The 27,665-nt window shown below is 29.4% G+C and overlaps 7 protein-coding genes across 7 annotated transcripts; all 7 read right to left on the reverse strand.

Annotated features, from left to right (window-relative positions):
- Positions 1–1,910: 1,910 nt before the first annotated feature.
- LOC139988758 (large ribosomal subunit protein eL18-like) lies at positions 1,911–3,274 on the reverse strand. The gene is made up of 3 exons (XM_074111823.1): positions 3,023–3,274; positions 2,281–2,487; positions 1,911–2,169 (listed from the first exon to the last, which is right to left on the reverse strand). Exons 2-3 carry the CDS (start codon positions 2,419–2,421, stop codon positions 1,951–1,953), a joined length of 360 nt encoding a protein of 119 aa, XP_073967924.1. The 5' UTR covers positions 2,422–2,487; positions 3,023–3,274; the 3' UTR covers positions 1,911–1,950.
- Positions 3,275–5,916: 2,642 nt separating this feature from the next.
- Positions 5,917–7,281, reverse strand: LOC139988765 (large ribosomal subunit protein eL18-like). Its single transcript, XM_074111828.1, has 3 exons — positions 7,029–7,281; positions 6,291–6,497; positions 5,917–6,179 (listed from the first exon to the last, which is right to left on the reverse strand). The coding sequence occupies exons 2-3, from the start codon at positions 6,429–6,431 to the stop codon at positions 5,961–5,963; spliced, it is 360 nt and encodes a 119-aa protein (XP_073967929.1). The 5' UTR covers positions 6,432–6,497; positions 7,029–7,281; the 3' UTR covers positions 5,917–5,960.
- A 2,641-nt stretch (positions 7,282–9,922) lies between these two features.
- On the reverse strand, positions 9,923–11,291 carry LOC139988761 (large ribosomal subunit protein eL18-like). The gene is made up of 3 exons (XM_074111825.1): positions 11,039–11,291; positions 10,297–10,503; positions 9,923–10,185 (listed from the first exon to the last, which is right to left on the reverse strand). The coding sequence occupies exons 2-3, from the start codon at positions 10,435–10,437 to the stop codon at positions 9,967–9,969; spliced, it is 360 nt and encodes a 119-aa protein (XP_073967926.1). The 5' UTR covers positions 10,438–10,503; positions 11,039–11,291; the 3' UTR covers positions 9,923–9,966.
- A 2,641-nt stretch (positions 11,292–13,932) lies between these two features.
- LOC139988760 (large ribosomal subunit protein eL18-like) lies at positions 13,933–15,297 on the reverse strand. The gene is made up of 3 exons (XM_074111824.1): positions 15,045–15,297; positions 14,307–14,513; positions 13,933–14,195 (listed from the first exon to the last, which is right to left on the reverse strand). Exons 2-3 carry the CDS (start codon positions 14,445–14,447, stop codon positions 13,977–13,979), a joined length of 360 nt encoding a protein of 119 aa, XP_073967925.1. The 5' UTR covers positions 14,448–14,513; positions 15,045–15,297; the 3' UTR covers positions 13,933–13,976.
- Positions 15,298–17,938: 2,641 nt separating this feature from the next.
- LOC139988764 (large ribosomal subunit protein eL18-like) lies at positions 17,939–19,302 on the reverse strand. The gene is made up of 3 exons (XM_074111827.1): positions 19,050–19,302; positions 18,313–18,519; positions 17,939–18,201 (listed from the first exon to the last, which is right to left on the reverse strand). The coding sequence occupies exons 2-3, from the start codon at positions 18,451–18,453 to the stop codon at positions 17,983–17,985; spliced, it is 360 nt and encodes a 119-aa protein (XP_073967928.1). The 5' UTR covers positions 18,454–18,519; positions 19,050–19,302; the 3' UTR covers positions 17,939–17,982.
- Positions 19,303–21,943: 2,641 nt separating this feature from the next.
- Positions 21,944–23,308, reverse strand: LOC139988766 (large ribosomal subunit protein eL18-like). Its single transcript, XM_074111826.1, has 3 exons — positions 23,056–23,308; positions 22,318–22,524; positions 21,944–22,206 (listed from the first exon to the last, which is right to left on the reverse strand). The coding sequence occupies exons 2-3, from the start codon at positions 22,456–22,458 to the stop codon at positions 21,988–21,990; spliced, it is 360 nt and encodes a 119-aa protein (XP_073967927.1). The 5' UTR covers positions 22,459–22,524; positions 23,056–23,308; the 3' UTR covers positions 21,944–21,987.
- Positions 23,309–25,948: 2,640 nt separating this feature from the next.
- On the reverse strand, positions 25,949–27,315 carry LOC139988769 (large ribosomal subunit protein eL18-like). The gene is made up of 3 exons (XM_074111829.1): positions 27,062–27,315; positions 26,324–26,530; positions 25,949–26,212 (listed from the first exon to the last, which is right to left on the reverse strand). Exons 2-3 carry the CDS (start codon positions 26,462–26,464, stop codon positions 25,994–25,996), a joined length of 360 nt encoding a protein of 119 aa, XP_073967930.1. The 5' UTR covers positions 26,465–26,530; positions 27,062–27,315; the 3' UTR covers positions 25,949–25,993.
- Positions 27,316–27,665: the final 350 nt, after the last annotated feature.

Below are 27,665 nucleotides of genomic sequence, written 5' to 3' on the forward strand. Positions count from 1 at the left end.
ACGATAAAAAAAAAAAAAAAAAAAGCATTACGTTATACCGTATAACGCTATATACTATTACCTTATAACATATAAAATTATGTTGCATAGCGTTATAACGTATAACGCCATATGCTATTACCTTAGAACATATAACGTTATGTAGCATTACGTTATAACGTATACCGTTGTATACTATTACGATATAACGTATAACGTTCTATTCTATTACGTTATAACGTATAACGTTATGTGGTATTTCCTTATAACGTATAACGTTATGTACTATTACGTTATAACGTATAACGTTATGTGGTATTTCTTTCTAACTCAAATTTATGTTTTGTCATAATTATATACCATGTAAAATGTTCGTGTCTATAAGTTTTACTTCTATTTGCTAGATAATGACACAATTATGAAGTAACACGCAATATAGACATGCTAAAATTGCTCATATTGAGGTTGTCTGATAGAGGAACGAGTGGATGAATTTGTAATAGAAAATATATTGAAATAAGTATAGGTATAGGTATAAGTACAGGTATAGCGTATACTGATCCAGATCCTCACTCTTGCAGTGTTACAATACAATAGAAGAAGCTATGATAGTATATATTTATAGCAAAAAGGACATTATCATTAGCCTTGTAGCTCTAGCCGAAGGTTACAAGAAACAACAACAGAAATCTACTTCTAGCTCTTCTGTTTCTAGACCTTGTAAGCCAAAACAAAATTTATATTCAAGGGCACAATAACATGGACCTCTCCTTATTTCGAATTTTTTGTTTCACTAAATTCTATTCATAACAGCGATCTCCAGGTCACGGATATACAAAAGAAGAAGTGTAGAGTTTTTCTTGAAGTAATTACCTCAACAGCTTAATTAAAATTAGTGATATTAGTGATATATTAGTGATAATATAGAATAAAATAAAATGTATAGAAAAAAATATTTTTATTCATTTTTTGAAAATTATAGGCTTGATTAAATATAAAGTTTAAATTTGCTATTGTAACTCCTTAAATAAAATATCAATTATTATGTATGCATATTGTGGACATACCGATTCAATTTAAATAGTATTGTACTCCTAGGTGGCGTTAGCACCAAGTGATGGAATTTTATAAAAACACCGCTCTTGTAAAGTAATTTTTATGATAAAACACTAATGAATGCATCAGTCTCCACGTAGAGAATAATGCATCGATTGATATAATATACATACATATGTATATATTCATAATTTCTTTCAATGGTAGCTTATGTTACACAAAATATATAACTTTATATTATATTCCTCACTAACATCATGGCATTTTGTTGCGTTATATTAAATATTTAATCAGCACTTTGAAACATGATAATAAAACGTGGTAAAGATGATAATTTCATTTTATAATATTAAGATATTTTAGCAGCATAACATTTCAGGTTGTACAATACAAACTTGTGCAGTGCTACCACTATAATAATAAATAAAATTATTTACGTTTTACATTAATGTATATTTTATTTATTTGTTAGAATAGTTCTTTTAATTTTTTCAACATTCTTAAGTTAATCTTTATAACTTATATTTTTTCTTGCATTCTAGAATTGAGAAAGATGTTATGAAAAATTCTGTTATTTATAATCAATGTAGAGCCATGTAGTTTTAGCTTAAATAGTTTTTCCATTAAAACAAAAGATATGATTAACACGCAATCATCCATTTACATACTTTGCATATACATTTACCGTTAACAATACAGATGAAATGAAATTTGAACATCGATTACGCCATCTAGATGTATTTTAGATACGAGTATTAGAGTTCGCTTTTCTCTTATTCTCCCCTCCTTTCCATCCATTTCCTTATCTGAATCAGCTGATTATTGTTTTCGTATTTTCAACGAATCTGCCCGTTAAACAAAATTTATTTTTTATAACCGCAGCTACGCCTACGTAGCTCTTGCTCTTTCAAACTTTCAACCCTTAGAGCGTACCAATGGTTTTGTATGGGAATGTGGTACGCCAGGTGCAGGTCCGAAGTGTTTAGCTGCTTCACGAGCTTTCCGACGACCTTGCACAAAAACAGTTTGTTTTCCGGTAGGTGTACGTAATGCTAATTTATCGAATGTGATTACTTCACCTCCAGCTTTTAATATACGTGCTCTAGCTCTTTCAGTAACACGTAGAGCACATACCTATAAAAAATTATGAAATTATACATTAATAATTTTTCCAACCAAATACAAAATAACATTTTATTTATACAAACTCAAAATTAAATTCTGATAATTATTTCTATTGCTTACTATAAGTCTAGGAATTTCAAAAATCCTAGCATCATCTGTCACTGTACCAACAATTACTGCAATTGCATGTCTTCGTTCAGGTTTCTTCATAAACCTGACAATACGTGCAAGAGATATGGGAGGACGGTGTATTTTACTCATAAAAAGTCTCTTAAGAACAATCTTATTAAACTTAGAATTTGTACGTCTTGCTAGGAAACGGTAAAGCTATAACAAAAATAAAACCATATACTTCTATATTTTTATTGTATAAAAAAATACTTTGATAAAAAATCACAATAATGTTTTACCAGTTTCATTGCGAAATTATAAAAAAAAAAAAAAAAAAAAAAATACAAATTTTGCATTAAAACGCAATAATGTATCATTTCCTAATAAGAAATATAAACTTTTATAAACTTTCTGAGTAGCATTGTGTCAGCTAATATAATCGTCTTCTACATAAAGAAAAAACACGGAATAGGAAAGTTGACTAAATTTTTCTAGCGAACGTTCAAATTGGATCAGACCATAATACAAACCACTGACACGGAGTGCGGTTCGCAAAAGAAATTTATCTGTTTCAAAACTCACGTGTTTATAACAACAATATAGTATTACATCAATTGTAATACGCAATTAATTTTCAACACAAGTTACAAGAGTAGCGTTAGTTTGTAAATAAAATACAAAATACAACTGGTACAAAATTAAAGAGGTAATAAGAAATATATATATTTAGAAATGCATGTAAAACACTTACTTTGACGAGAAGTCGTAAGTAGACATCTTGCGACTTAGGTTCTGTGCGCCGAACTTTCCTATCGTGTTTGTGGTTTATATCGATACCCTGTAAAGAAAATAATTTTTGTTAACTTACTTTAATATTTTTCAAATTTAACAAAGAATTTTATTTATATCGATTAACACAAATAAATCAAAACTCTATTGATTTTATAAATATAACAACGCCACTGCGCCACCCTACCATGTTGATACACCGGAAAAGAAACAGACGAGCTTATAGACAGATCAGATAGACCCGTGGAAACGGATGTCCAAGGGGGCGCTGTTAGACAATGGAAAATTGGCACGATGAATACTATGTAAAAACTATGGAGTGAACAACTTAATGTACAAATTTATATTAATTTTTCATCCAAATGAAAGTGGAAATAAACTAATTTAAAATAAATAAAGAAATAATGATCTGTTTGTGTGTACGTGCAGGGTAATCGTTATAGTAATATATCTGTATCCTTTTTATGAGAGATTTTGCGAAACCTTTTCGAGCCTTCTTTGCCGTTTCTTTAGCTATTCTAGTTTCTTCAATAATTTTTAATCGTTTTATTTCTTCTGGACTTCTTTCCGATACACCTAAAGAAAACCTACACGTGTGCGTTTATTTTAATAACTTCTATTTCAACAATGCTAATTTTTAATGGCTATTTGTTTTACTAAAAATTATGTATCTTACATACTCATGTTCCTCGTTATTTTGTACTCGTTGCAATTCCATTGTTAATACTTTTAATAATTGTGGGCAGTCAGCATCAAATATAAGTTTTACCATTCGACCATTCTAGTAGGATTGCTTCTATTGTAGCTTTAAAATTTATGTTAATTATATATTAAACTTACGTGTATGAACATCCATGTTGGTTCACTTTTCCCTTGAAAACGTTCTAAGTTCGTGATATAATCGCACATTGCCTATATTTATAGCAATACACATTAATTATTTACTCAACATCTATAATTATTTACAATTATAAAATTAGCATGGCGTAACTCAACGTATCTCCTCCAATTTCCATTTTGATTTTTTTAAGGGTGCTTACCATCCCTGTGCAGGGTCCACTCCATTCTGAATATATATGTCGACCACTGAAACGTTCGGATTGTTTAATTTTTAATTGCTTATAACTTTTACGTTTAATAATTTTTGAAAAAAAGAGAATACGTATCTGAAATTTTTGCTTCCTAAATTCATCTACATAATCAGTGAAAAATGAAATATGTTCCATTAAAAAATGTATACATTTATATCTTTGTCCCTCTCAAATTTATGTTTTGTCATAATTATATACCATGTAAAATGTTCGTGTCTATAAGTTTTACTTCTATTTGCTAGATAATGACACAATTATGAAGTAACACGCAATATAGACATGCTAAAATTGCTCATATTGAGGTTGTCTGATAGAGGAACGAGTGGATGAATTTGTAATAGAAAATATATTGAAATAAGTATAGGTATAGGTATAAGTACAGGTATAGCGTATACTGATCCAGATCCTCACTCTTGCAGTGTTACAATACAATAGAAGAAGCTATGATAGTATATATTTATAGCAAAAAGGACATTATCATTAGCCTTGTAGCTCTAGCCGAAGGTTACAAGAAACAACAACAGAAATCTACTTCTAGCTCTTCTGTTTCTAGACCTTGTAAGCCAAAACAAAATTTATATTCAAGGGCACAATAACATGGACCTCTCCTTATTTCGAATTTTTTGTTTCACTAAATTCTATTCATAACAGCGATCTCCAGGTCACGGATATACAAAAGAAGAAGTGTAGAGTTTTTCTTGAAGTAATTACCTCAACAGCTTAATTAAAATTAGTGATATTAGTGATATATTAGTGATAATATAGAATAAAATAAAATGTATAGAAAAAAATATTTTTATTCATTTTTTGAAAATTATAGGCTTGATTAAATATAAAGTTTAAATTTGCTATTGTAACTCCTTAAATAAAATATCAATTATTATGTATGCATATTGTGGACATACCGATTCAATTTAAATAGTATTGTACTCCTAGGTGGCGTTAGCACCAAGTGATGGAATTTTATAAAAACACCGCTCTTGTAAAGTAATTTTTATGATAAAACACTAATGAATGCATCAGTCTCCACGTAGAGAATAATGCATCGATTGATATAATATACATACATATGTATATATTCATAATTTCTTTCAATGGTAGCTTATGTTACACAAAATATATAACTTTATATTATATTCCTCACTAACATCATGGCATTTTGTTGCGTTATATTAAATATTTAATCAGCACTTTGAAACATGATAATAAAACGTGGTAAAGATGATAATTTCATTTTATAATATTAAGATATTTTAGCAGCATAACATTTCAGGTTGTACAATACAAACTTGTGCAGTGCTACCACTATAATAATAAATAAAATTATTTACGTTTTACATTAATGTATATTTTATTTATTTGTTAGAATAGTTCTTTTAATTTTTTCAACATTCTTAAGTTAATCTTTATAACTTATATTTTTTCTTGCATTCTAGAATTGAGAAAGATGTTATGAAAAATTCTGTTATTTATAATCAATGTAGAGCCATGTAGTTTTAGCTTAAATAGTTTTTCCATTAAAACAAAAGATATGATTAACACGCAATCATCCATTTACATACTTTGCATATACATTTACCGTTAACAATACAGATGAAATGAAATTTGAACATCGATTACGCCATCTAGATGTATTTTAGATACGAGTATTAGAGTTCGCTTTTCTCTTATTCTCCCCTCCTTTCCATCCATTTCCTTATCTGAATCAGCTGATTATTGTTTTCGTATTTTCAACGAATCTGCCCGTTAAACAAAATTTATTTTTTATAACCGCAGCTACGCCTACGTAGCTCTTGCTCTTTCAAACTTTCAACCCTTAGAGCGTACCAATGGTTTTGTATGGGAATGTGGTACGCCAGGTGCAGGTCCGAAGTGTTTAGCTGCTTCACGAGCTTTCCGACGACCTTGCACAAAAACAGTTTGTTTTCCGGTAGGTGTACGTAATGCTAATTTATCGAATGTGATTACTTCACCTCCAGCTTTTAATATACGTGCTCTAGCTCTTTCAGTAACACGTAGAGCACATACCTATAAAAAATTATGAAATTATACATTAATAATTTTTCCAACCAAATACAAAATAACATTTTATTTATACAAACTCAAAATTAAATTCTGATAATTATTTCTATTGCTTACTATAAGTCTAGGAATTTCAAAAATCCTAGCATCATCTGTCACTGTACCAACAATTACTGCAATTGCATGTCTTCGTTCAGGTTTCTTCATAAACCTGACAATACGTGCAAGAGATATGGGAGGACGGTGTATTTTACTCATAAAAAGTCTCTTAAGAACAATCTTATTAAACTTAGAATTTGTACGTCTTGCTAGGAAACGGTAAAGCTATAACAAAAATAAAACCATATACTTCTATATTTTTATTGTATAAAAAAATACTTTGATAAAAAATCACAATAATGTTTTACCAGTTTCATTGCGAAATTATAAAAAAAAAAAAAAAAAAATACAAATTTTGCATTAAAACGCAATAATGTATCATTTCCTAATAAGAAATATAAACTTTTATAAACTTTCTGAGTAGCATTGTGTCAGCTAATATAATCGTCTTCTACATAAAGAAAAAACACGGAATAGGAAAGTTGACTAAATTTTTCTAGCGAACGTTCAAATTGGATCAGACCATAATACAAACCACTGACACGGAGTGCGGTTCGCAAAAGAAATTTATCTGTTTCAAAACTCACGTGTTTATGACAACAATATAGTATTACATCAATTGTAATACGCAATTAATTTTCAACACAAGTTACAAGAGTAGCGTTAGTTTGTAAATAAAATACAAAATACAACTGGTACAAAATTAAAGAGGTAATAAGAAATATATATATTTAGAAATGCATGTAAAACACTTACTTTGACGAGAAGTCGTAAGTAGACATCTTGCGACTTAGGTTCTGTGCGCCGAACTTTCCTATCGTGTTTGTGGTTTATATCGATACCCTGTAAAGAAAATAATTTTTGTTAACTTACTTTAATATTTTTCAAATTTAACAAAGAATTTTATTTATATCGATTAACACAAATAAATCAAAACTCTATTGATTTTATAAATATAACAACGCCACTGCGCCACCCTACCATGTTGATACACCGGAAAAGAAACAGACGAGCTTATAGACAGATCAGATAGACCCGTGGAAACGGATGTCCAAGGGGGCGCTGTTAGACAATGGAAAATTGGCACGATGAATACTATGTAAAAACTATGGAGTGAACAACTTAATGTACAAATTTATATTAATTTTTCATCCAAATGAAAGTGGAAATAAACTAATTTAAAATAAATAAAGAAATAATGATCTGTTTGTGTGTACGTGCAGGGTAATCGTTATAGTAATATATCTGTATCCTTTTTATGAGAGATTTTGCGAAACCTTTTCGAGCCTTCTTTGCCGTTTCTTTAGCTATTCTAGTTTCTTCAATAATTTTTAATCGTTTTATTTCTTCTGGACTTCTTTCCGATACACCTAAAGAAAACCTACACGTGTGCGTTTATTTTAATAACTTCTATTTCAACAATGCTAATTTTTAATGGCTATTTGTTTTACTAAAAATTATGTATCTTACATACTCATGTTCCTCGTTATTTTGTACTCGTTGCAATTCCATTGTTAATACTTTTAATAATTGTGGGCAGTCAGCATCAAATATAAGTTTTACCATTCGACCATTCTAGTAGGATTGCTTCTATTGTAGCTTTAAAATTTATGTTAATTATATATTAAACTTACGTGTATGAACATCCATGTTGGTTCACTTTTCCCTTGAAAACGTTCTAAGTTCGTGATATAATCGCACATTGCCTATATTTATAGCAATACACATTAATTATTTACTCAACATCTATAATTATTTACAATTATAAAATTAGCATGGCGTAACTCAACGTATCTCCTCCAATTTCCATTTTGATTTTTTTAAGGGTGCTTACCATCCCTGTGCAGGGTCCACTCCATTCTGAATATATATGTCGACCACTGAAACGTTCGGATTGTTTAATTTTTAATTGCTTATAACTTTTACGTTTAATAATTTTTGAAAAAAAGAGAATACGTATCTGAAATTTTTGCTTCCTAAATTCATCTACATAATCAGTGAAAAATGAAATATGTTCCATTAAAAAATGTATACATTTATATCTTTGTCCCTCTCAAATTTATGTTTTGTCATAATTATATACCATGTAAAATGTTCGTGTCTATAAGTTTTACTTCTATTTGCTAGATAATGACACAATTATGAAGTAACACGCAATATAGACATGCTAAAATTGCTCATATTGAGGTTGTCTGATAGAGGAACGAGTGGATGAATTTGTAATAGAAAATATATTGAAATAAGTATAGGTATAGGTATAAGTACAGGTATAGCGTATACTGATCCAGATCCTCACTCTTGCAGTGTTACAATACAATAGAAGAAGCTATGATAGTATATATTTATAGCAAAAAGGACATTATCATTAGCCTTGTAGCTCTAGCCGAAGGTTACAAGAAACAACAACAGAAATCTACTTCTAGCTCTTCTGTTTCTAGACCTTGTAAGCCAAAACAAAATTTATATTCAAGGGCACAATAACATGGACCTCTCCTTATTTCGAATTTTTTGTTTCACTAAATTCTATTCATAACAGCGATCTCCAGGTCACGGATATACAAAAGAAGAAGTGTAGAGTTTTTCTTGAAGTAATTACCTCAACAGCTTAATTAAAATTAGTGATATTAGTGATATATTAGTGATAATATAGAATAAAATAAAATGTATAGAAAAAAATATTTTTATTCATTTTTTGAAAATTATAGGCTTGATTAAATATAAAGTTTAAATTTGCTATTGTAACTCCTTAAATAAAATATCAATTATTATGTATGCATATTGTGGACATACCGATTCAATTTAAATAGTATTGTACTCCTAGGTGGCGTTAGCACCAAGTGATGGAATTTTATAAAAACACCGCTCTTGTAAAGTAATTTTTATGATAAAACACTAATGAATGCATCAGTCTCCACGTAGAGAATAATGCATCGATTGATATAATATACATACATATGTATATATTCATAATTTCTTTCAATGGTAGCTTATGTTACACAAAATATATAACTTTATATTATATTCCTCACTAACATCATGGCATTTTGTTGCGTTATATTAAATATTTAATCAGCACTTTGAAACATGATAATAAAACGTGGTAAAGATGATAATTTCATTTTATAATATTAAGATATTTTAGCAGCATAACATTTCAGGTTGTACAATACAAACTTGTGCAGTGCTACCACTATAATAATAAATAAAATTATTTACGTTTTACATTAATGTATATTTTATTTATTTGTTAGAATAGTTCTTTTAATTTTTTCAACATTCTTAAGTTAATCTTTATAACTTATATTTTTTCTTGCATTCTAGAATTGAGAAAGATGTTATGAAAAATTCTGTTATTTATAATCAATGTAGAGCCATGTAGTTTTAGCTTAAATAGTTTTTCCATTAAAACAAAAGATATGATTAACACGCAATCATCCATTTACATACTTTGCATATACATTTACCGTTAACAATACAGATGAAATGAAATTTGAACATCGATTACGCCATCTAGATGTATTTTAGATACGAGTATTAGAGTTCGCTTTTCTCTTATTCTCCCCTCCTTTCCATCCATTTCCTTATCTGAATCAGCTGATTATTGTTTTCGTATTTTCAACGAATCTGCCCGTTAAACAAAATTTATTTTTTATAACCGCAGCTACGCCTACGTAGCTCTTGCTCTTTCAAACTTTCAACCCTTAGAGCGTACCAATGGTTTTGTATGGGAATGTGGTACGCCAGGTGCAGGTCCGAAGTGTTTAGCTGCTTCACGAGCTTTCCGACGACCTTGCACAAAAACAGTTTGTTTTCCGGTAGGTGTACGTAATGCTAATTTATCGAATGTGATTACTTCACCTCCAGCTTTTAATATACGTGCTCTAGCTCTTTCAGTAACACGTAGAGCACATACCTATAAAAAATTATGAAATTATACATTAATAATTTTTCCAACCAAATACAAAATAACATTTTATTTATACAAACTCAAAATTAAATTCTGATAATTATTTCTATTGCTTACTATAAGTCTAGGAATTTCAAAAATCCTAGCATCATCTGTCACTGTACCAACAATTACTGCAATTGCATGTCTTCGTTCAGGTTTCTTCATAAACCTGACAATACGTGCAAGAGATATGGGAGGACGGTGTATTTTACTCATAAAAAGTCTCTTAAGAACAATCTTATTAAACTTAGAATTTGTACGTCTTGCTAGGAAACGGTAAAGCTATAACAAAAATAAAACCATATACTTCTATATTTTTATTGTATAAAAAAATACTTTGATAAAAAATCACAATAATGTTTTACCAGTTTCATTGCGAAATTATAAAAAAAAAAAAAAAAAAAAAAATACAAATTTTGCATTAAAACGCAATAATGTATCATTTCCTAATAAGAAATATAAACTTTTATAAACTTTCTGAGTAGCATTGTGTCAGCTAATATAATCGTCTTCTACATAAAGAAAAAACACGGAATAGGAAAGTTGACTAAATTTTTCTAGCGAACGTTCAAATTGGATCAGACCATAATACAAACCACTGACACGGAGTGCGGTTCGCAAAAGAAATTTATCTGTTTCAAAACTCACGTGTTTATAACAACAATATAGTATTACATCAATTGTAATACGCAATTAATTTTCAACACAAGTTACAAGAGTAGCGTTAGTTTGTAAATAAAATACAAAATACAACTGGTACAAAATTAAAGAGGTAATAAGAAATATATATATTTAGAAATGCATGTAAAACACTTACTTTGACGAGAAGTCGTAAGTAGACATCTTGCGACTTAGGTTCTGTGCGCCGAACTTTCCTATCGTGTTTGTGGTTTATATCGATACCCTGTAAAGAAAATAATTTTTGTTAACTTACTTTAATATTTTTCAAATTTAACAAAGAATTTTATTTATATCGATTAACACAAATAAATCAAAACTCTATTGATTTTATAAATATAACAACGCCACTGCGCCACCCTACCATGTTGATACACCGGAAAAGAAACAGACGAGCTTATAGACAGATCAGATAGACCCGTGGAAACGGATGTCCAAGGGGGCGCTGTTAGACAATGGAAAATTGGCACGATGAATACTATGTAAAAACTATGGAGTGAACAACTTAATGTACAAATTTATATTAATTTTTCATCCAAATGAAAGTGGAAATAAACTAATTTAAAATAAATAAAGAAATAATGATCTGTTTGTGTGTACGTGCAGGGTAATCGTTATAGTAATATATCTGTATCCTTTTTATGAGAGATTTTGCGAAACCTTTTCGAGCCTTCTTTGCCGTTTCTTTAGCTATTCTAGTTTCTTCAATAATTTTTAATCGTTTTATTTCTTCTGGACTTCTTTCCGATACACCTAAAGAAAACCTACACGTGTGCGTTTATTTTAATAACTTCTATTTCAACAATGCTAATTTTTAATGGCTATTTGTTTTACTAAAAATTATGTATCTTACATACTCATGTTCCTCGTTATTTTGTACTCGTTGCAATTCCATTGTTAATACTTTTAATAATTGTGGGCAGTCAGCATCAAATATAAGTTTTACCATTCGACCATTCTAGTAGGATTGCTTCTATTGTAGCTTTAAAATTTATGTTAATTATATATTAAACTTACGTGTATGAACATCCATGTTGGTTCACTTTTCCCTTGAAAACGTTCTAAGTTCGTGATATAATCGCACATTGCCTATATTTATAGCAATACACATTAATTATTTACTCAACATCTATAATTATTTACAATTATAAAATTAGCATGGCGTAACTCAACGTATCTCCTCCAATTTCCATTTTGATTTTTTTAAGGGTGCTTACCATCCCTGTGCAGGGTCCACTCCATTCTGAATATATATGTCGACCACTGAAACGTTCGGATTGTTTAATTTTTAATTGCTTATAACTTTTACGTTTAATAATTTTTGAAAAAAAGAGAATACGTATCTGAAATTTTTGCTTCCTAAATTCATCTACATAATCAGTGAAAAATGAAATATGTTCCATTAAAAAATGTATACATTTATATCTTTGTCCCTCTCAAATTTATGTTTTGTCATAATTATATACCATGTAAAATGTTCGTGTCTATAAGTTTTACTTCTATTTGCTAGATAATGACACAATTATGAAGTAACACGCAATATAGACATGCTAAAATTGCTCATATTGAGGTTGTCTGATAGAGGAACGAGTGGATGAATTTGTAATAGAAAATATATTGAAATAAGTATAGGTATAGGTATAAGTACAGGTATAGCGTATACTGATCCAGATCCTCACTCTTGCAGTGTTACAATACAATAGAAGAAGCTATGATAGTATATATTTATAGCAAAAAGGACATTATCATTAGCCTTGTAGCTCTAGCCGAAGGTTACAAGAAACAACAACAGAAATCTACTTCTAGCTCTTCTGTTTCTAGACCTTGTAAGCCAAAACAAAATTTATATTCAAGGGCACAATAACATGGACCTCTCCTTATTTCGAATTTTTTGTTTCACTAAATTCTATTCATAACAGCGATCTCCAGGTCACGGATATACAAAAGAAGAAGTGTAGAGTTTTTCTTGAAGTAATTACCTCAACAGCTTAATTAAAATTAGTGATATTAGTGATATATTAGTGATAATATAGAATAAAATAAAATGTATAGAAAAAAATATTTTTATTCATTTTTTGAAAATTATAGGCTTGATTAAATATAAAGTTTAAATTTGCTATTGTAACTCCTTAAATAAAATATCAATTATTATGTATGCATATTGTGGACATACCGATTCAATTTAAATAGTATTGTACTCCTAGGTGGCGTTAGCACCAAGTGATGGAATTTTATAAAAACACCGCTCTTGTAAAGTAATTTTTATGATAAAACACTAATGAATGCATCAGTCTCCACGTAGAGAATAATGCATCGATTGATATAATATACATACATATGTATATATTCATAATTTCTTTCAATGGTAGCTTATGTTACACAAAATATATAACTTTATATTATATTCCTCACTAACATCATGGCATTTTGTTGCGTTATATTAAATATTTAATCAGCACTTTGAAACATGATAATAAAACGTGGTAAAGATGATAATTTCATTTTATAATATTAAGATATTTTAGCAGCATAACATTTCAGGTTGTACAATACAAACTTGTGCAGTGCTACCACTATAATAATAAATAAAATTATTTACGTTTTACATTAATGTATATTTTATTTATTTGTTAGAATAGTTCTTTTAATTTTTTCAACATTCTTAAGTTAATCTTTATAACTTATATTTTTTCTTGCATTCTAGAATTGAGAAAGATGTTATGAAAAATTCTGTTATTTATAATCAATGTAGAGCCATGTAGTTTTAGCTTAAATAGTTTTTCCATTAAAACAAAAGATATGATTAACACGCAATCATCCATTTACATACTTTGCATATACATTTACCGTTAACAATACAGATGAAATGAAATTTGAACATCGATTACGCCATCTAGATGTATTTTAGATACGAGTATTAGAGTTCGCTTTTCTCTTATTCTCCCCTCCTTTCCATCCATTTCCTTATCTGAATCAGCTGATTATTGTTTTCGTATTTTCAACGAATCTGCCCGTTAAACAAAATTTATTTTTTATAACCGCAGCTACGCCTACGTAGCTCTTGCTCTTTCAAACTTTCAACCCTTAGAGCGTACCAATGGTTTTGTATGGGAATGTGGTACGCCAGGTGCAGGTCCGAAGTGTTTAGCTGCTTCACGAGCTTTCCGACGACCTTGCACAAAAACAGTTTGTTTTCCGGTAGGTGTACGTAATGCTAATTTATCGAATGTGATTACTTCACCTCCAGCTTTTAATATACGTGCTCTAGCTCTTTCAGTAACACGTAGAGCACATACCTATAAAAAATTATGAAATTATACATTAATAATTTTTCCAACCAAATACAAAATAACATTTTATTTATACAAACTCAAAATTAAATTCTGATAATTATTTCTATTGCTTACTATAAGTCTAGGAATTTCAAAAATCCTAGCATCATCTGTCACTGTACCAACAATTACTGCAATTGCATGTCTTCGTTCAGGTTTCTTCATAAACCTGACAATACGTGCAAGAGATATGGGAGGACGGTGTATTTTACTCATAAAAAGTCTCTTAAGAACAATCTTATTAAACTTAGAATTTGTACGTCTTGCTAGGAAACGGTAAAGCTATAACAAAAATAAAACCATATACTTCTATATTTTTATTGTATAAAAAAATACTTTGATAAAAAATCACAATAATGTTTTACCAGTTTCATTGCGAAATTATAAAAAAAAAAAAAAAAAAATACAAATTTTGCATTAAAACGCAATAATGTATCATTTCCTAATAAGAAATATAAACTTTTATAAACTTTCTGAGTAGCATTGTGTCAGCTAATATAATCGTCTTCTACATAAAGAAAAAACACGGAATAGGAAAGTTGACTAAATTTTTCTAGCGAACGTTCAAATTGGATCAGACCATAATACAAACCACTGACACGGAGTGCGGTTCGCAAAAGAAATTTATCTGTTTCAAAACTCACGTGTTTATGACAACAATATAGTATTACATCAATTGTAATACGCAATTAATTTTCAACACAAGTTACAAGAGTAGCGTTAGTTTGTAAATAAAATACAAAATACAACTGGTACAAAATTAAAGAGGTAATAAGAAATATATATATTTAGAAATGCATGTAAAACACTTACTTTGACGAGAAGTCGTAAGTAGACATCTTGCGACTTAGGTTCTGTGCGCCGAACTTTCCTATCGTGTTTGTGGTTTATATCGATACCCTGTAAAGAAAATAATTTTTGTTAACTTACTTTAATATTTTTCAAATTTAACAAAGAATTTTATTTATATCGATTAACACAAATAAATCAAAACTCTATTGATTTTATAAATATAACAACGCCACTGCGCCACCCTACCATGTTGATACACCGGAAAAGAAACAGACGAGCTTATAGACAGATCAGATAGACCCGTGGAAACGGATGTCCAAGGGGGCGCTGTTAGACAATGGAAAATTGGCACGATGAATACTATGTAAAAACTATGGAGTGAACAACTTAATGTACAAATTTATATTAATTTTTCATCCAAATGAAAGTGGAAATAAACTAATTTAAAATAAATAAAGAAATAATGATCTGTTTGTGTGTACGTGCAGGGTAATCGTTATAGTAATATATCTGTATCCTTTTTATGAGAGATTTTGCGAAACCTTTTCGAGCCTTCTTTGCCGTTTCTTTAGCTATTCTAGTTTCTTCAATAATTTTTAATCGTTTTATTTCTTCTGGACTTCTTTCCGATACACCTAAAGAAAACCTACACGTGTGCGTTTATTTTAATAACTTCTATTTCAACAATGCTAATTTTTAATGGCTATTTGTTTTACTAAAAATTATGTATCTTACATACTCATGTTCCTCGTTATTTTGTACTCGTTGCAATTCCATTGTTAATACTTTTAATAATTGTGGGCAGTCAGCATCAAATATAAGATTTACCATTCGACCATTCTAGTAGGATTGCTTCTATTGTAGCTTTAAAATTTATGTTAATTATATATTAAACTTACGTGTATGAACATCCATGTTGGTTCACTTTTCCCTTGAAAACGTTCTAAGTTCGTGATATAATCGCACATTGCCTATATTTATAGCAATACACATTAATTATTTACTCAACATCTATAATTATTTACAATTATAAAATTAGCATGGCGTAACTCAACGTATCTCCTCCAATTTCCATTTTGATTTTTTTATGGGTGCTTACCATCCCTGTGCAGGGTCCACTCCATTCTGAATATATATGTCGACCACTGAAACGTTCGGATTGTTTAATTTTTAATTGCTTATAACTTTTACGTTTAATAATTTTTGAAAAAAAGAGAATACGTATCTGAAATTTTTGCTTCCTAAATTCATCTACATAATCAGTGAAAAATGAAATATGTTCCATTAAAAAATGTATACATTTATATCTTTGTCCCTCTCAAATTTATGTTTTGTCATAATTATATACCATGTAAAATGTTCGTGTCTATAAGTTTTACTTCTATTTGCTAGATAATGACACAATTATGAAGTAACACGCAATATAGACATGCTAAAATTGCTCATATTGAGGTTGTCTGATAGAGGAACGAGTGGATGAATTTGTAATAGAAAATATATTGAAATAAGTATAGGTATAGGTATAAGTACAGGTATAGCGTATACTGATCCAGATCCTCACTCTTGCAGTGTTACAATACAATAGAAGAAGCTATGATAGTATATATTTATAGCAAAAAGGACATTATCATTAGCCTTGTAGCTCTAGCCGAAGGTTACAAGAAACAACAACAGAAATCTACTTCTAGCTCTTCTGTTTCTAGACCTTGTAAGCCAAAACAAAATTTATATTCAAGGGCACAATAACATGGACCTCTCCTTATTTCGAATTTTTTGTTTCACTAAATTCTATTCATAACAGCGATCTCCAGGTCACGGATATACAAAAGAAGAAGTGTAGAGTTTTTCTTGAAGTAATTACCTCAACAGCTTAATTAAAATTAGTGATATTAGTGATATATTAGTGATAATATAGAATAAAATAAAATGTATAGAAAAAAATATTTTTATTCATTTTTTGAAAATTATAGGCTTGATTAAATATAAAGTTTAAATTTGCTATTGTAACTCCTTAAATAAAATATCAATTATTATGTATGCATATTGTGGACATACCGATTCAATTTAAATAGTATTGTACTCCTAGGTGGCGTTAGCACCAAGTGATGGAATTTTATAAAAACACCGCTCTTGTAAAGTAATTTTTATGATAAAACACTAATGAATGCATCAGTCTCCACGTAGAGAATAATGCATCGATTGATATAATATACATACATATGTATATATTCATAATTTCTTTCAATGGTAGCTTATGTTACACAAAATATATAACTTTATATTATATTCCTCACTAACATCATGGCATTTTGTTGCGTTATATTAAATATTTAATCAGCACTTTGAAACATGATAATAAAACGTGGTAAAGATGATAATTTCATTTTATAATATTAAGATATTTTAGCAGCATAACATTTCAGGTTGTACAATACAAACTTGTGCAGTGCTACCACTATAATAATAAATAAAATTATTTACGTTTTACATTAATGTATATTTTATTTATTTGTTAGAATAGTTCTTTTAATTTTTTCAACATTCTTAAGTTAATCTTTATAACTTATATTTTTTCTTGCATTCTAGAATTGAGAAAGATGTTATGAAAAATTCTGTTATTTATAATCAATGTAGAGCCATGTAGTTTTAGCTTAAATAGTTTTTCCATTAAAACAAAAGATATGATTAACACGCAATCATCCATTTACATACTTTGCATATACATTTACCGTTAACAATACAGATGAAATGAAATTTGAACATCGATTACGCCATCTAGATGTATTTTAGATACGAGTATTAGAGTTCGCTTTTCTCTTATTCTCCCCTCCTTTCCATCCATTTCCTTATCTGAATCAGCTGATTATTGTTTTCGTATTTTCAACGAATCTGCCCGTTAAACAAAATTTATTTTTTATAACCGCAGCTACGCCTACGTAGCTCTTGCTCTTTCAAACTTTCAACCCTTAGAGCGTACCAATGGTTTTGTATGGGAATGTGGTACGCCAGGTGCAGGTCCGAAGTGTTTAGCTGCTTCACGAGCTTTCCGACGACCTTGCACAAAAACAGTTTGTTTTCCGGTAGGTGTACGTAATGCTAATTTATCGAATGTGATTACTTCACCTCCAGCTTTTAATATACGTGCTCTAGCTCTTTCAGTAACACGTAGAGCACATACCTATAAAAAATTATGAAATTATACATTAATAATTTTTCCAACCAAATACAAAATAACATTTTATTTATACAAACTCAAAATTAAATTCTGATAATTATTTCTATTGCTTACTATAAGTCTAGGAATTTCAAAAATCCTAGCATCATCTGTCACTGTACCAACAATTACTGCAATTGCATGTCTTCGTTCAGGTTTCTTCATAAACCTGACAATACGTGCAAGAGATATGGGAGGACGGTGTATTTTACTCATAAAAAGTCTCTTAAGAACAATCTTATTAAACTTAGAATTTGTACGTCTTGCTAGGAAACGGTAAAGCTATAACAAAAATAAAACCATATACTTCTATATTTTTATTGTATAAAAAAATACTTTGATAAAAAATCACAATAATGTTTTACCAGTTTCATTGCGAAATTATAAAAAAAAAAAAAAAAAATACAAATTTTGCATTAAAACGCAATAATGTATCATTTCCTAATAAGAAATATAAACTTTTATAAACTTTCTGAGTAGCATTGTGTCAGCTAATATAATCGTCTTCTACATAAAGAAAAAACACGGAATAGGAAAGTTGACTAAATTTTTCTAGCGAACGTTCAAATTGGATCAGACCATAATACAAACCACTGACACGGAGTGCGGTTCGCAAAAGAAATTTATCTGTTTCAAAACTCACGTGTTTATGACAACAATATAGTATTACATCAATTGTAATACGCAATTAATTTTCAACACAAGTTACAAGAGTAGCGTTAGTTTGTAAATAAAATACAAAATACAACTGGTACAAAATTAAAGAGGTAATAAGAAATATATATATTTAGAAATGCATGTAAAACACTTACTTTGACGAGAAGTCGTAAGTAGACATCTTGCGACTTAGGTTCTGTGCGCCGAACTTTCCTATCGTGTTTGTGGTTTATATCGATACCCTGTAAAGAAAATAATTTTTGTTAACTTACTTTAATATTTTTCAAATTTAACAAAGAATTTTATTTATATCGATTAACACAAATAAATCAAAACTCTATTGATTTTATAAATATAACAACGCCACTGCGCCACCCTACCATGTTGATACACCGGAAAAGAAACAGACGAGCTTATAGACAGATCAGATAGACCCGTGGAAACGGATGTCCAAGGGGGCGCTGTTAGACAATGGAAAATTGGCACGATGAATACTATGTAAAAACTATGGAGTGAACAACTTAATGTACAAATTTATATTAATTTTTCATCCAAATGAAAGTGGAAATAAACTAATTTAAAATAAATAAAGAAATAATGATCTGTTTGTGTGTACGTGCAGGGTAATCGTTATAGTAATATATCTGTATCCTTTTTATGAGAGATTTTGCGAAACCTTTTCGAGCCTTCTTTGCCGTTTCTTTAGCTATTCTAGTTTCTTCAATAATTTTTAATCGTTTTATTTCTTCTGGACTTCTTTCCGATACACCTAAAGAAAACCTACACGTGTGCGTTTATTTTAATAACTTCTATTTCAACAATGCTAATTTTTAATGGCTATTTGTTTTACTAAAAATTATGTATCTTACATACTCATGTTCCTCGTTATTTTGTACTCGTTGCAATTCCATTGTTAATACTTTTAATAATTGTGGGCAGTCAGCATCAAATATAAGTTTTACCATTCGACCATTCTAGTAGGATTGCTTCTATTGTAGCTTTAAAATTTATGTTAATTATATATTAAACTTACGTGTATGAACATCCATGTTGGTTCACTTTTCCCTTGAAAACGTTCTAAGTTCGTGATATAATCGCACATTGCCTATATTTATAGCAATACACATTAATTATTTACTCAACATCTATAATTATTTACAATTATAAAATTAGCATGGCGTAACTCAACGTATCTCCTCCAATTTCCATTTTGATTTTTTTAAGGGTGCTTACCATCCCTGTGCAGGGTCCACTCCATTCTGAATATATATGTCGACCACTGAAACGTTCGGATTGTTTAATTTTTAATTGCTTATAACTTTTACGTTTAATAATTTTTGAAAAAAAGAGAATACGTATCTGAAATTTTTGCTTCCTAAATTCATCTACATAATCAGTGAAAAATGAAATATGTTCCATTAAAAAATGTATACATTTATATCTTTGTCCCTCTCAAATTTATGTTTTGTCATAATTATATACCATGTAAAATGTTCGTGTCTATAAGTTTTACTTCTATTTGCTAGATAATGACACAATTATGAAGTAACACGCAATATAGACATGCTAAAATTGCTCATATTGAGGTTGTCTGATAGAGGAACGAGTGGATGAATTTGTAATAGAAAATATATTGAAATAAGTATAGGTATAGGTATAAGTACAGGTATAGCGTATACTGATCCAGATCCTCACTCTTGCAGTGTTACAATACAATAGAAGAAGCTATGATAGTATATATTTATAGCAAAAAGGACATTATCATTAGCCTTGTAGCTCTAGCCGAAGGTTACAAGAAACAACAACAGAAATCTACTTCTAGCTCTTCTGTTTCTAGACCTTGTAAGCCAAAACAAAATTTATATTCAAGGGCACAATAACATGGACCTCTCCTTATTTCGAATTTTTTGTTTCACTAAATTCTATTCATAACAGCGATCTCCAGGTCACGGATATACAAAAGAAGAAGTGTAGAGTTTTTCTTGAAGTAATTACCTCAACAGCTTAATTAAAATTAGTGATATTAGTGATATATTAGTGATAATATAGAATAAAATAAAATGTATAGAAAAAAATATTTTTATTCATTTTTTGAAAATTATAGGCTTGATTAAATATAAAGTTTAAATTTGCTATTGTAACTCCTTAAATAAAATATCAATTATTATGTATGCATATTGTGGACATACCGATTCAATTTAAATAGTATTGTACTCCTAGGTGGCGTTAGCACCAAGTGATGGAATTTTATAAAAACACCGCTCTTGTAAAGTAATTTTTATGATAAAACACTAATGAATGCATCAGTCTCCACGTAGAGAATAATGCATCGATTGATATAATATACATACATATGTATATATTCATAATTTCTTTCAATGGTAGCTTATGTTACACAAAATATATAACTTTATATTATATTCCTCACTAACATCATGGCATTTTGTTGCGTTATATTAAATATTTAATCAGCACTTTGAAACATGATAATAAAACGTGGTAAAGATGATAATTTCATTTTATAATATTAAGATATTTTAGCAGCATAACATTTCAGGTTGTACAATACAAACTTGTGCAGTGCTACCACTATAATAATAAATAAAATTATTTACGTTTTACATTAATGTATATTTTATTTATTTGTTAGAATAGTTCTTTTAATTTTTTCAACATTCTTAAGTTAATCTTTATAACTTATATTTTTTCTTGCATTCTAGAATTGAGAAAGATGTTATGAAAAATTCTGTTATTTATAATCAATGTAGAGCCATGTAGTTTTAGCTTAAATAGTTTTTCCATTAAAACAAAAGATATGATTAACACGCAATCATCCATTTACATACTTTGCATATACATTTACCGTTAACAATACAGATGAAATGAAATTTGAACATCGATTACGCCATCTAGATGTATTTTAGATACGAGTATTAGAGTTCGCTTTTCTCTTATTCTCCCCTCCTTTCCATCCATTTCCTTATCTGAATCAGCTGATTATTGTTTTCGTATTTTCAACGAATCTGCCCGTTAAACAAAATTTATTTTTTATAACCGCAGCTACGCCTACGTAGCTCTTGCTCTTTCAAACTTTCAACCCTTAGAGCGTACCAATGGTTTTGTATGGGAATGTGGTACGCCAGGTGCAGGTCCGAAGTGTTTAGCTGCTTCACGAGCTTTCCGACGACCTTGCACAAAAACAGTTTGTTTTCCGGTAGGTGTACGTAATGCTAATTTATCGAATGTGATTACTTCACCTCCAGCTTTTAATATACGTGCTCTAGCTCTTTCAGTAACACGTAGAGCACATACCTATAAAAAATTATGAAATTATACATTAATAATTTTTCCAACCAAATACAAAATAACATTTTATTTATACAAACTCAAAATTAAATTCTGATAATTATTTCTATTGCTTACTATAAGTCTAGGAATTTCAAAAATCCTAGCATCATCTGTCACTGTACCAACAATTACTGCAATTGCATGTCTTCGTTCAGGTTTCTTCATAAACCTGACAATACGTGCAAGAGATATGGGAGGACGGTGTATTTTACTCATAAAAAGTCTCTTAAGAACAATCTTATTAAACTTAGAATTTGTACGTCTTGCTAGGAAACGGTAAAGCTATAACAAAAATAAAACCATATACTTCTATATTTTTATTGTATAAAAAAATACTTTGATAAAAAATCACAATAATGTTTTACCAGTTTCATTGCGAAATTATAAAAAAAAAAAAAAAAAAATACAAATTTTGCATTAAAACGCAATAATGTATCATTTCCTAATAAGAAATATAAACTTTTATAAACTTTCTGAGTAGCATTGTGTCAGCTAATATAATCGTCTTCTACATAAAGAAAAAACACGGAATAGGAAAGTTGACTAAATTTTTCTAGCGAACGTTCAAATTGGATCAGACCATAATACAAACCACTGACACGGAGTGCGGTTCGCAAAAGAAATTTATCTGTTTCAAAACTCACGTGTTTATGACAACAATATAGTATTACATCAATTGTAATACGCAATTAATTTTCAACACAAGTTACAAGAGTAGCGTTAGTTTGTAAATAAAATACAAAATACAACTGGTACAAAATTAAAGAGGTAATAAGAAATATATATATTTAGAAATGCATGTAAAACACTTACTTTGACGAGAAGTCGTAAGTAGACATCTTGCGACTTAGGTTCTGTGCGCCGAACTTTCCTATCGTGTTTGTGGTTTATATCGATACCCTGTAAAGAAAATAATTTTTGTTAACTTACTTTAATATTTTTCAAATTTAACAAAGAATTTTATTTATATCGATTAACACAAATAAATCAAAACTCTATTGATTTTATAAATATAACAACGCCACTGCGCCACCCTACCATGTTGATACACCGGAAAAGAAACAGACGAGCTTATAGACAGATCAGATAGACCCGTGGAAACGGATGTCCAAGGGGGCGCTGTTAGACAATGGAAAATTGGCACGATGAATACTATGTAAAAACTATGGAGTGAACAACTTAATGTACAAATTTATATTAATTTTTCATCCAAATGAAAGTGGAAATAAACTAATTTAAAATAAATAAAGAAATAATGATCTGTTTGTGTGTACGTGCAGGGTAATCGTTATAGTAATATATCTGTATCCTTTTTATGAGAGATTTTGCGAAACCTTTTCGAGCCTTCTTTGCCGTTTCTTTAGCTATTCTAGTTTCTTCAATAATTTTTAATCGTTTTATTTCTTCTGGACTTCTTTCCGATACACCTAAAGAAAACCTACACGTGTGCGTTTATTTTAATAACTTCTATTTCAACAATGCTAATTTTTAATGGCTATTTGTTTTACTAAAAATTATGTATCTTACATACTCATGTTCCTCGTTATTTTGTACTCGTTGCAATTCCATTGTTAATACTTTTAATAATTGTGGGCAGTCAGCATCAAATATAAGATTTACCATTCGACCATTCTAGTAGGATTGCTTCTATTGTAGCTTTAAAATTTATGTTAATTATATATTAAACTTACGTGTATGAACATCCATGTTGGTTCACTTTTCCCTTGAAAACGTTCTAAGTTCGTGATATAATCGCACATTGCCTATATTTATAGCAATACACATTAATTATTTACTCAACATCTATAATTATTTACAATTATAAAATTAGCATGGCGTAACTCAACGTATCTCCTCCAATTTCCATTTTGATTTTTTTAAGGGTGCTTACCATCCCTGTGCAGGGTCCACTCCATTCTGAATATATATGTCGACCACTGAAACGTTCGGATTGTTTAATTTTTAATTGCTTATAACTTTTACGTTTAATAATTTTTGAAAAAAAGAGAATACGTATCTGAAATTTTTGCTTCCTAAATTCATCTACATAATCAGTGAAAAATGAAATATGTTCCATTAAAAAATGTATACATTTATATCTTTGTCCCTCTCAAATTTATGTTTTGTCATAATTATATACCATGTAAAATGTTCGTGTCTATAAGTTTTACTTCTATTTGCTAGATAATGACACAATTATGAAGTAACACGCAATATAGACATGCTAAAATTGCTCATATTGAGGTTGTCTGATAGAGGAACGAGTGGATGAATTTGTAATAGAAAATATATTGAAATAAGTATAGGTATAGGTATAAGTACAGGTATAGCGTATACTGATCCAGATCCTCACTCTTGCAGTGTTACAATACAATAGAAGAAGCTATGATAGTATATATTTATAGCAAAAAGGACATTATCATTAGCCTTGTAGCTCTAGCCGAAGGTTACAAGAAACAACAACAGAAATCTACTTCTAGCTCTTCTGTTTCTAGACCTTGTAAGCCAAAACAAAATTTATATTCAAGGGCACAATAACATGGACCTCTCCTTATTTCGAATTTTTTGTTTCACTAAATTCTATTCATAACAGCGATCTCCAGGTCACGGATATACAAAAGAAGAAGTGTAGAGTTTTTCTTGAAGTAATTACCTCAACAGCTTAATTAAAATTAGTGATATTAGTGATATATTAGTGATAATATAGAATAAAATAAAATGTATAGAAAAAAATATTTTTATTCATTTTTTGAAAATTATAGGCTTGATTAAATATAAAGTTTAAATTTGCTATTGTAACTCCTTAAATAAAATATCAATTATTATGTATGCATATTGTGGACATACCGATTCAATTTAAATAGTATTGTACTCCTAGGTGGCGTTAGCACCAAGTGATGGAATTTTATAAAAACACCGCTCTTGTAAAGTAATTTTTATGATAAAACACTAATGAATGCATCAGTCTCCACGTAGAGAATAATGCATCGATTGATATAATATACATACATATGTATATATTCATAATTTCTTTCAATGGTAGCTTATGTTACACAAAATATATAACTTTATATTATATTCCTCACTAACATCATGGCATTTTGTTGCGTTATATTAAATATTTAATCAGCACTTTGAAACATGATAATAAAACGTGGTAAAGATGATAATTTCATTTTATAATATTAAGATATTTTAGCAGCATAACATTTCAGGTTGTACAATACAAACTTGTGCAGTGCTACCACTATAATAATAAATAAAATTATTTACGTTTTACATTAATGTATATTTTATTTATTTGTTAGAATAGTTCTTTTAATTTTTTCAACATTCTTAAGTTAATCTTTATAACTTATATTTTTTCTTGCATTCTAGAATTGAGAAAGATGTTATGAAAAATTCTGTTATTTATAATCAATGTAGAGCCATGTAGTTTTAGCTTAAATAGTTTTTCCATTAAAACAAAAGATATGATTAACACGCAATCATCCATTTACATACTTTGCATATACATTTACCGTTAACAATACAGATGAAATGAAATTTGAACATCGATTACGCCATCTAGATGTATTTTAGATACGAGTATTAGAGTTCGCTTTTCTCTTATTCTCCCCTCCTTTCCATCCATTTCCTTATCTGAATCAGCTGATTATTGTTTTCGTATTTTCAACGAATCTGCCCGTTAAACAAAATTTATTTTTTATAACCGCAGCTACGCCTACGTAGCTCTTGCTCTTTCAAACTTTCAACCCTTAGAGCGTACCAATGGTTTTGTATGGGAATGTGGTACGCCAGGTGCAGGTCCGAAGTGTTTAGCTGCTTCACGAGCTTTCCGACGACCTTGCACAAAAACAGTTTGTTTTCCGGTAGGTGTACGTAATGCTAATTTATCGAATGTGATTACTTCACCTCCAGCTTTTAATATACGTGCTCTAGCTCTTTCAGTAACACGTAGAGCACATACCTATAAAAAATTATGAAATTATACATTAATAATTTTTCCAACCAAATACAAAATAACATTTTATTTATACAAACTCAAAATTAAATTCTGATAATTATTTCTATTGCTTACTATAAGTCTAGGAATTTCAAAAATCCTAGCATCATCTGTCACTGTACCAACAATTACTGCAATTGCATGTCTTCGTTCAGGTTTCTTCATAAACCTGACAATACGTGCAAGAGATATGGGAGGACGGTGTATTTTACTCATAAAAAGTCTCTTAAGAACAATCTTATTAAACTTAGAATTTGTACGTCTTGCTAGGAAACGGTAAAGCTATAACAAAAATAAAACCATATACTTCTATATTTTTATTGTATAAAAAAATACTTTGATAAAAAATCACAATAATGTTTTACCAGTTTCATTGCGAAATTATAAAAAAAAAAAAAAAAAAATACAAATTTTGCATTAAAACGCAATAATGTATCATTTCCTAATAAGAAATATAAACTTTTATAAACTTTCTGAGTAGCATTGTGTCAGCTAATATAATCGTCTTCTACATAAAGAAAAAACACGGAATAGGAAAGTTGACTAAATTTTTCTAGCGAACGTTCAAATTGGATCAGACCATAATACAAACCACTGACACGGAGTGCGGTTCGCAAAAGAAATTTATCTGTTTCAAAACTCACGTGTTTATGACAACAATATAGTATTACATCAATTGTAATACGCAATTAATTTTCAACACAAGTTACAAGAGTAGCGTTAGTTTGTAAATAAAATACAAAATACAACTGGTACAAAATTAAAGAGGTAATAAGAAATATATATATTTAGAAATGCATGTAAAACACTTACTTTGACGAGAAGTCGTAAGTAGACATCTTGCGACTTAGGTTCTGTGCGCCGAACTTTCCTATCGTGTTTGTGGTTTATATCGATACCCTGTAAAGAAAATAATTTTTGTTAACTTACTTTAATATTTTTCAAATTTAACAAAGAATTTTATTTATATCGATTAACACAAATAAATCAAAACTCTATTGATTTTATAAATATAACAACGCCACTGCGCCACCCTACCATGTTGATACACCGGAAAAGAAACAGACGAGCTTATAGACAGATCAGATAGACCCGTGGAAACGGATGTCCAAGGGGGCGCTGTTAGACAATGGAAAATTGGCACGATGAATACTATGTAAAAACTATGGAGTGAACAACTTAATGTACAAATTTATATTAATTTTTCATCCAAATGAAAGTGGAAATAAACTAATTTAAAATAAATAAAGAAATAATGATCTGTTTGTGTGTACGTGCAGGGTAATCGTTATAGTAATATATCTGTATCCTTTTTATGAGAGATCTTGCGAAACCTTTTCGAGCCTTCTTTGCCGTTTCTTTAGCTATTCTAGTTTCTTCAATAATTTTTAATCGTTTTATTTCTTCTGGACTTCTT

Source organism: Bombus fervidus, chromosome 7 (genome assembly GCF_041682495.2).
Source record: "Bombus fervidus isolate BK054 chromosome 7, iyBomFerv1, whole genome shotgun sequence".
Taxonomy (NCBI): Eukaryota; Metazoa; Arthropoda; class Insecta; order Hymenoptera; family Apidae; genus Bombus; species Bombus fervidus.

Bases quoted from the DNA above. Each gene is read 5' to 3' on its own strand.
- LOC139988758 (XM_074111823.1), bottom strand. From the start codon at position 2,421: ATGAGTAAAATACACCGTCCTCCCATATCTCTTGCACGTATTGTCAGG. The intron at 2,170-2,280 runs GTAAGCAATAGA...AATTTTTTATAG, and splicing joins TTGAAATTCCTAGACTTATA to GTATGTGCTCTACGTGTTAC.
- LOC139988765 (XM_074111828.1), bottom strand. From the start codon at position 6,431: ATGAGTAAAATACACCGTCCTCCCATATCTCTTGCACGTATTGTCAGG. The intron at 6,180-6,290 runs GTAAGCAATAGA...AATTTTTTATAG, and splicing joins TTGAAATTCCTAGACTTATA to GTATGTGCTCTACGTGTTAC.
- LOC139988761 (XM_074111825.1), bottom strand. From the start codon at position 10,437: ATGAGTAAAATACACCGTCCTCCCATATCTCTTGCACGTATTGTCAGG. The intron at 10,186-10,296 runs GTAAGCAATAGA...AATTTTTTATAG, and splicing joins TTGAAATTCCTAGACTTATA to GTATGTGCTCTACGTGTTAC.
- LOC139988760 (XM_074111824.1), bottom strand. From the start codon at position 14,447: ATGAGTAAAATACACCGTCCTCCCATATCTCTTGCACGTATTGTCAGG. The intron at 14,196-14,306 runs GTAAGCAATAGA...AATTTTTTATAG, and splicing joins TTGAAATTCCTAGACTTATA to GTATGTGCTCTACGTGTTAC.
- LOC139988764 (XM_074111827.1), bottom strand. From the start codon at position 18,453: ATGAGTAAAATACACCGTCCTCCCATATCTCTTGCACGTATTGTCAGG. The intron at 18,202-18,312 runs GTAAGCAATAGA...AATTTTTTATAG, and splicing joins TTGAAATTCCTAGACTTATA to GTATGTGCTCTACGTGTTAC.
- LOC139988766 (XM_074111826.1), bottom strand. From the start codon at position 22,458: ATGAGTAAAATACACCGTCCTCCCATATCTCTTGCACGTATTGTCAGG. The intron at 22,207-22,317 runs GTAAGCAATAGA...AATTTTTTATAG, and splicing joins TTGAAATTCCTAGACTTATA to GTATGTGCTCTACGTGTTAC.
- LOC139988769 (XM_074111829.1), bottom strand. From the start codon at position 26,464: ATGAGTAAAATACACCGTCCTCCCATATCTCTTGCACGTATTGTCAGG. The intron at 26,213-26,323 runs GTAAGCAATAGA...AATTTTTTATAG, and splicing joins TTGAAATTCCTAGACTTATA to GTATGTGCTCTACGTGTTAC.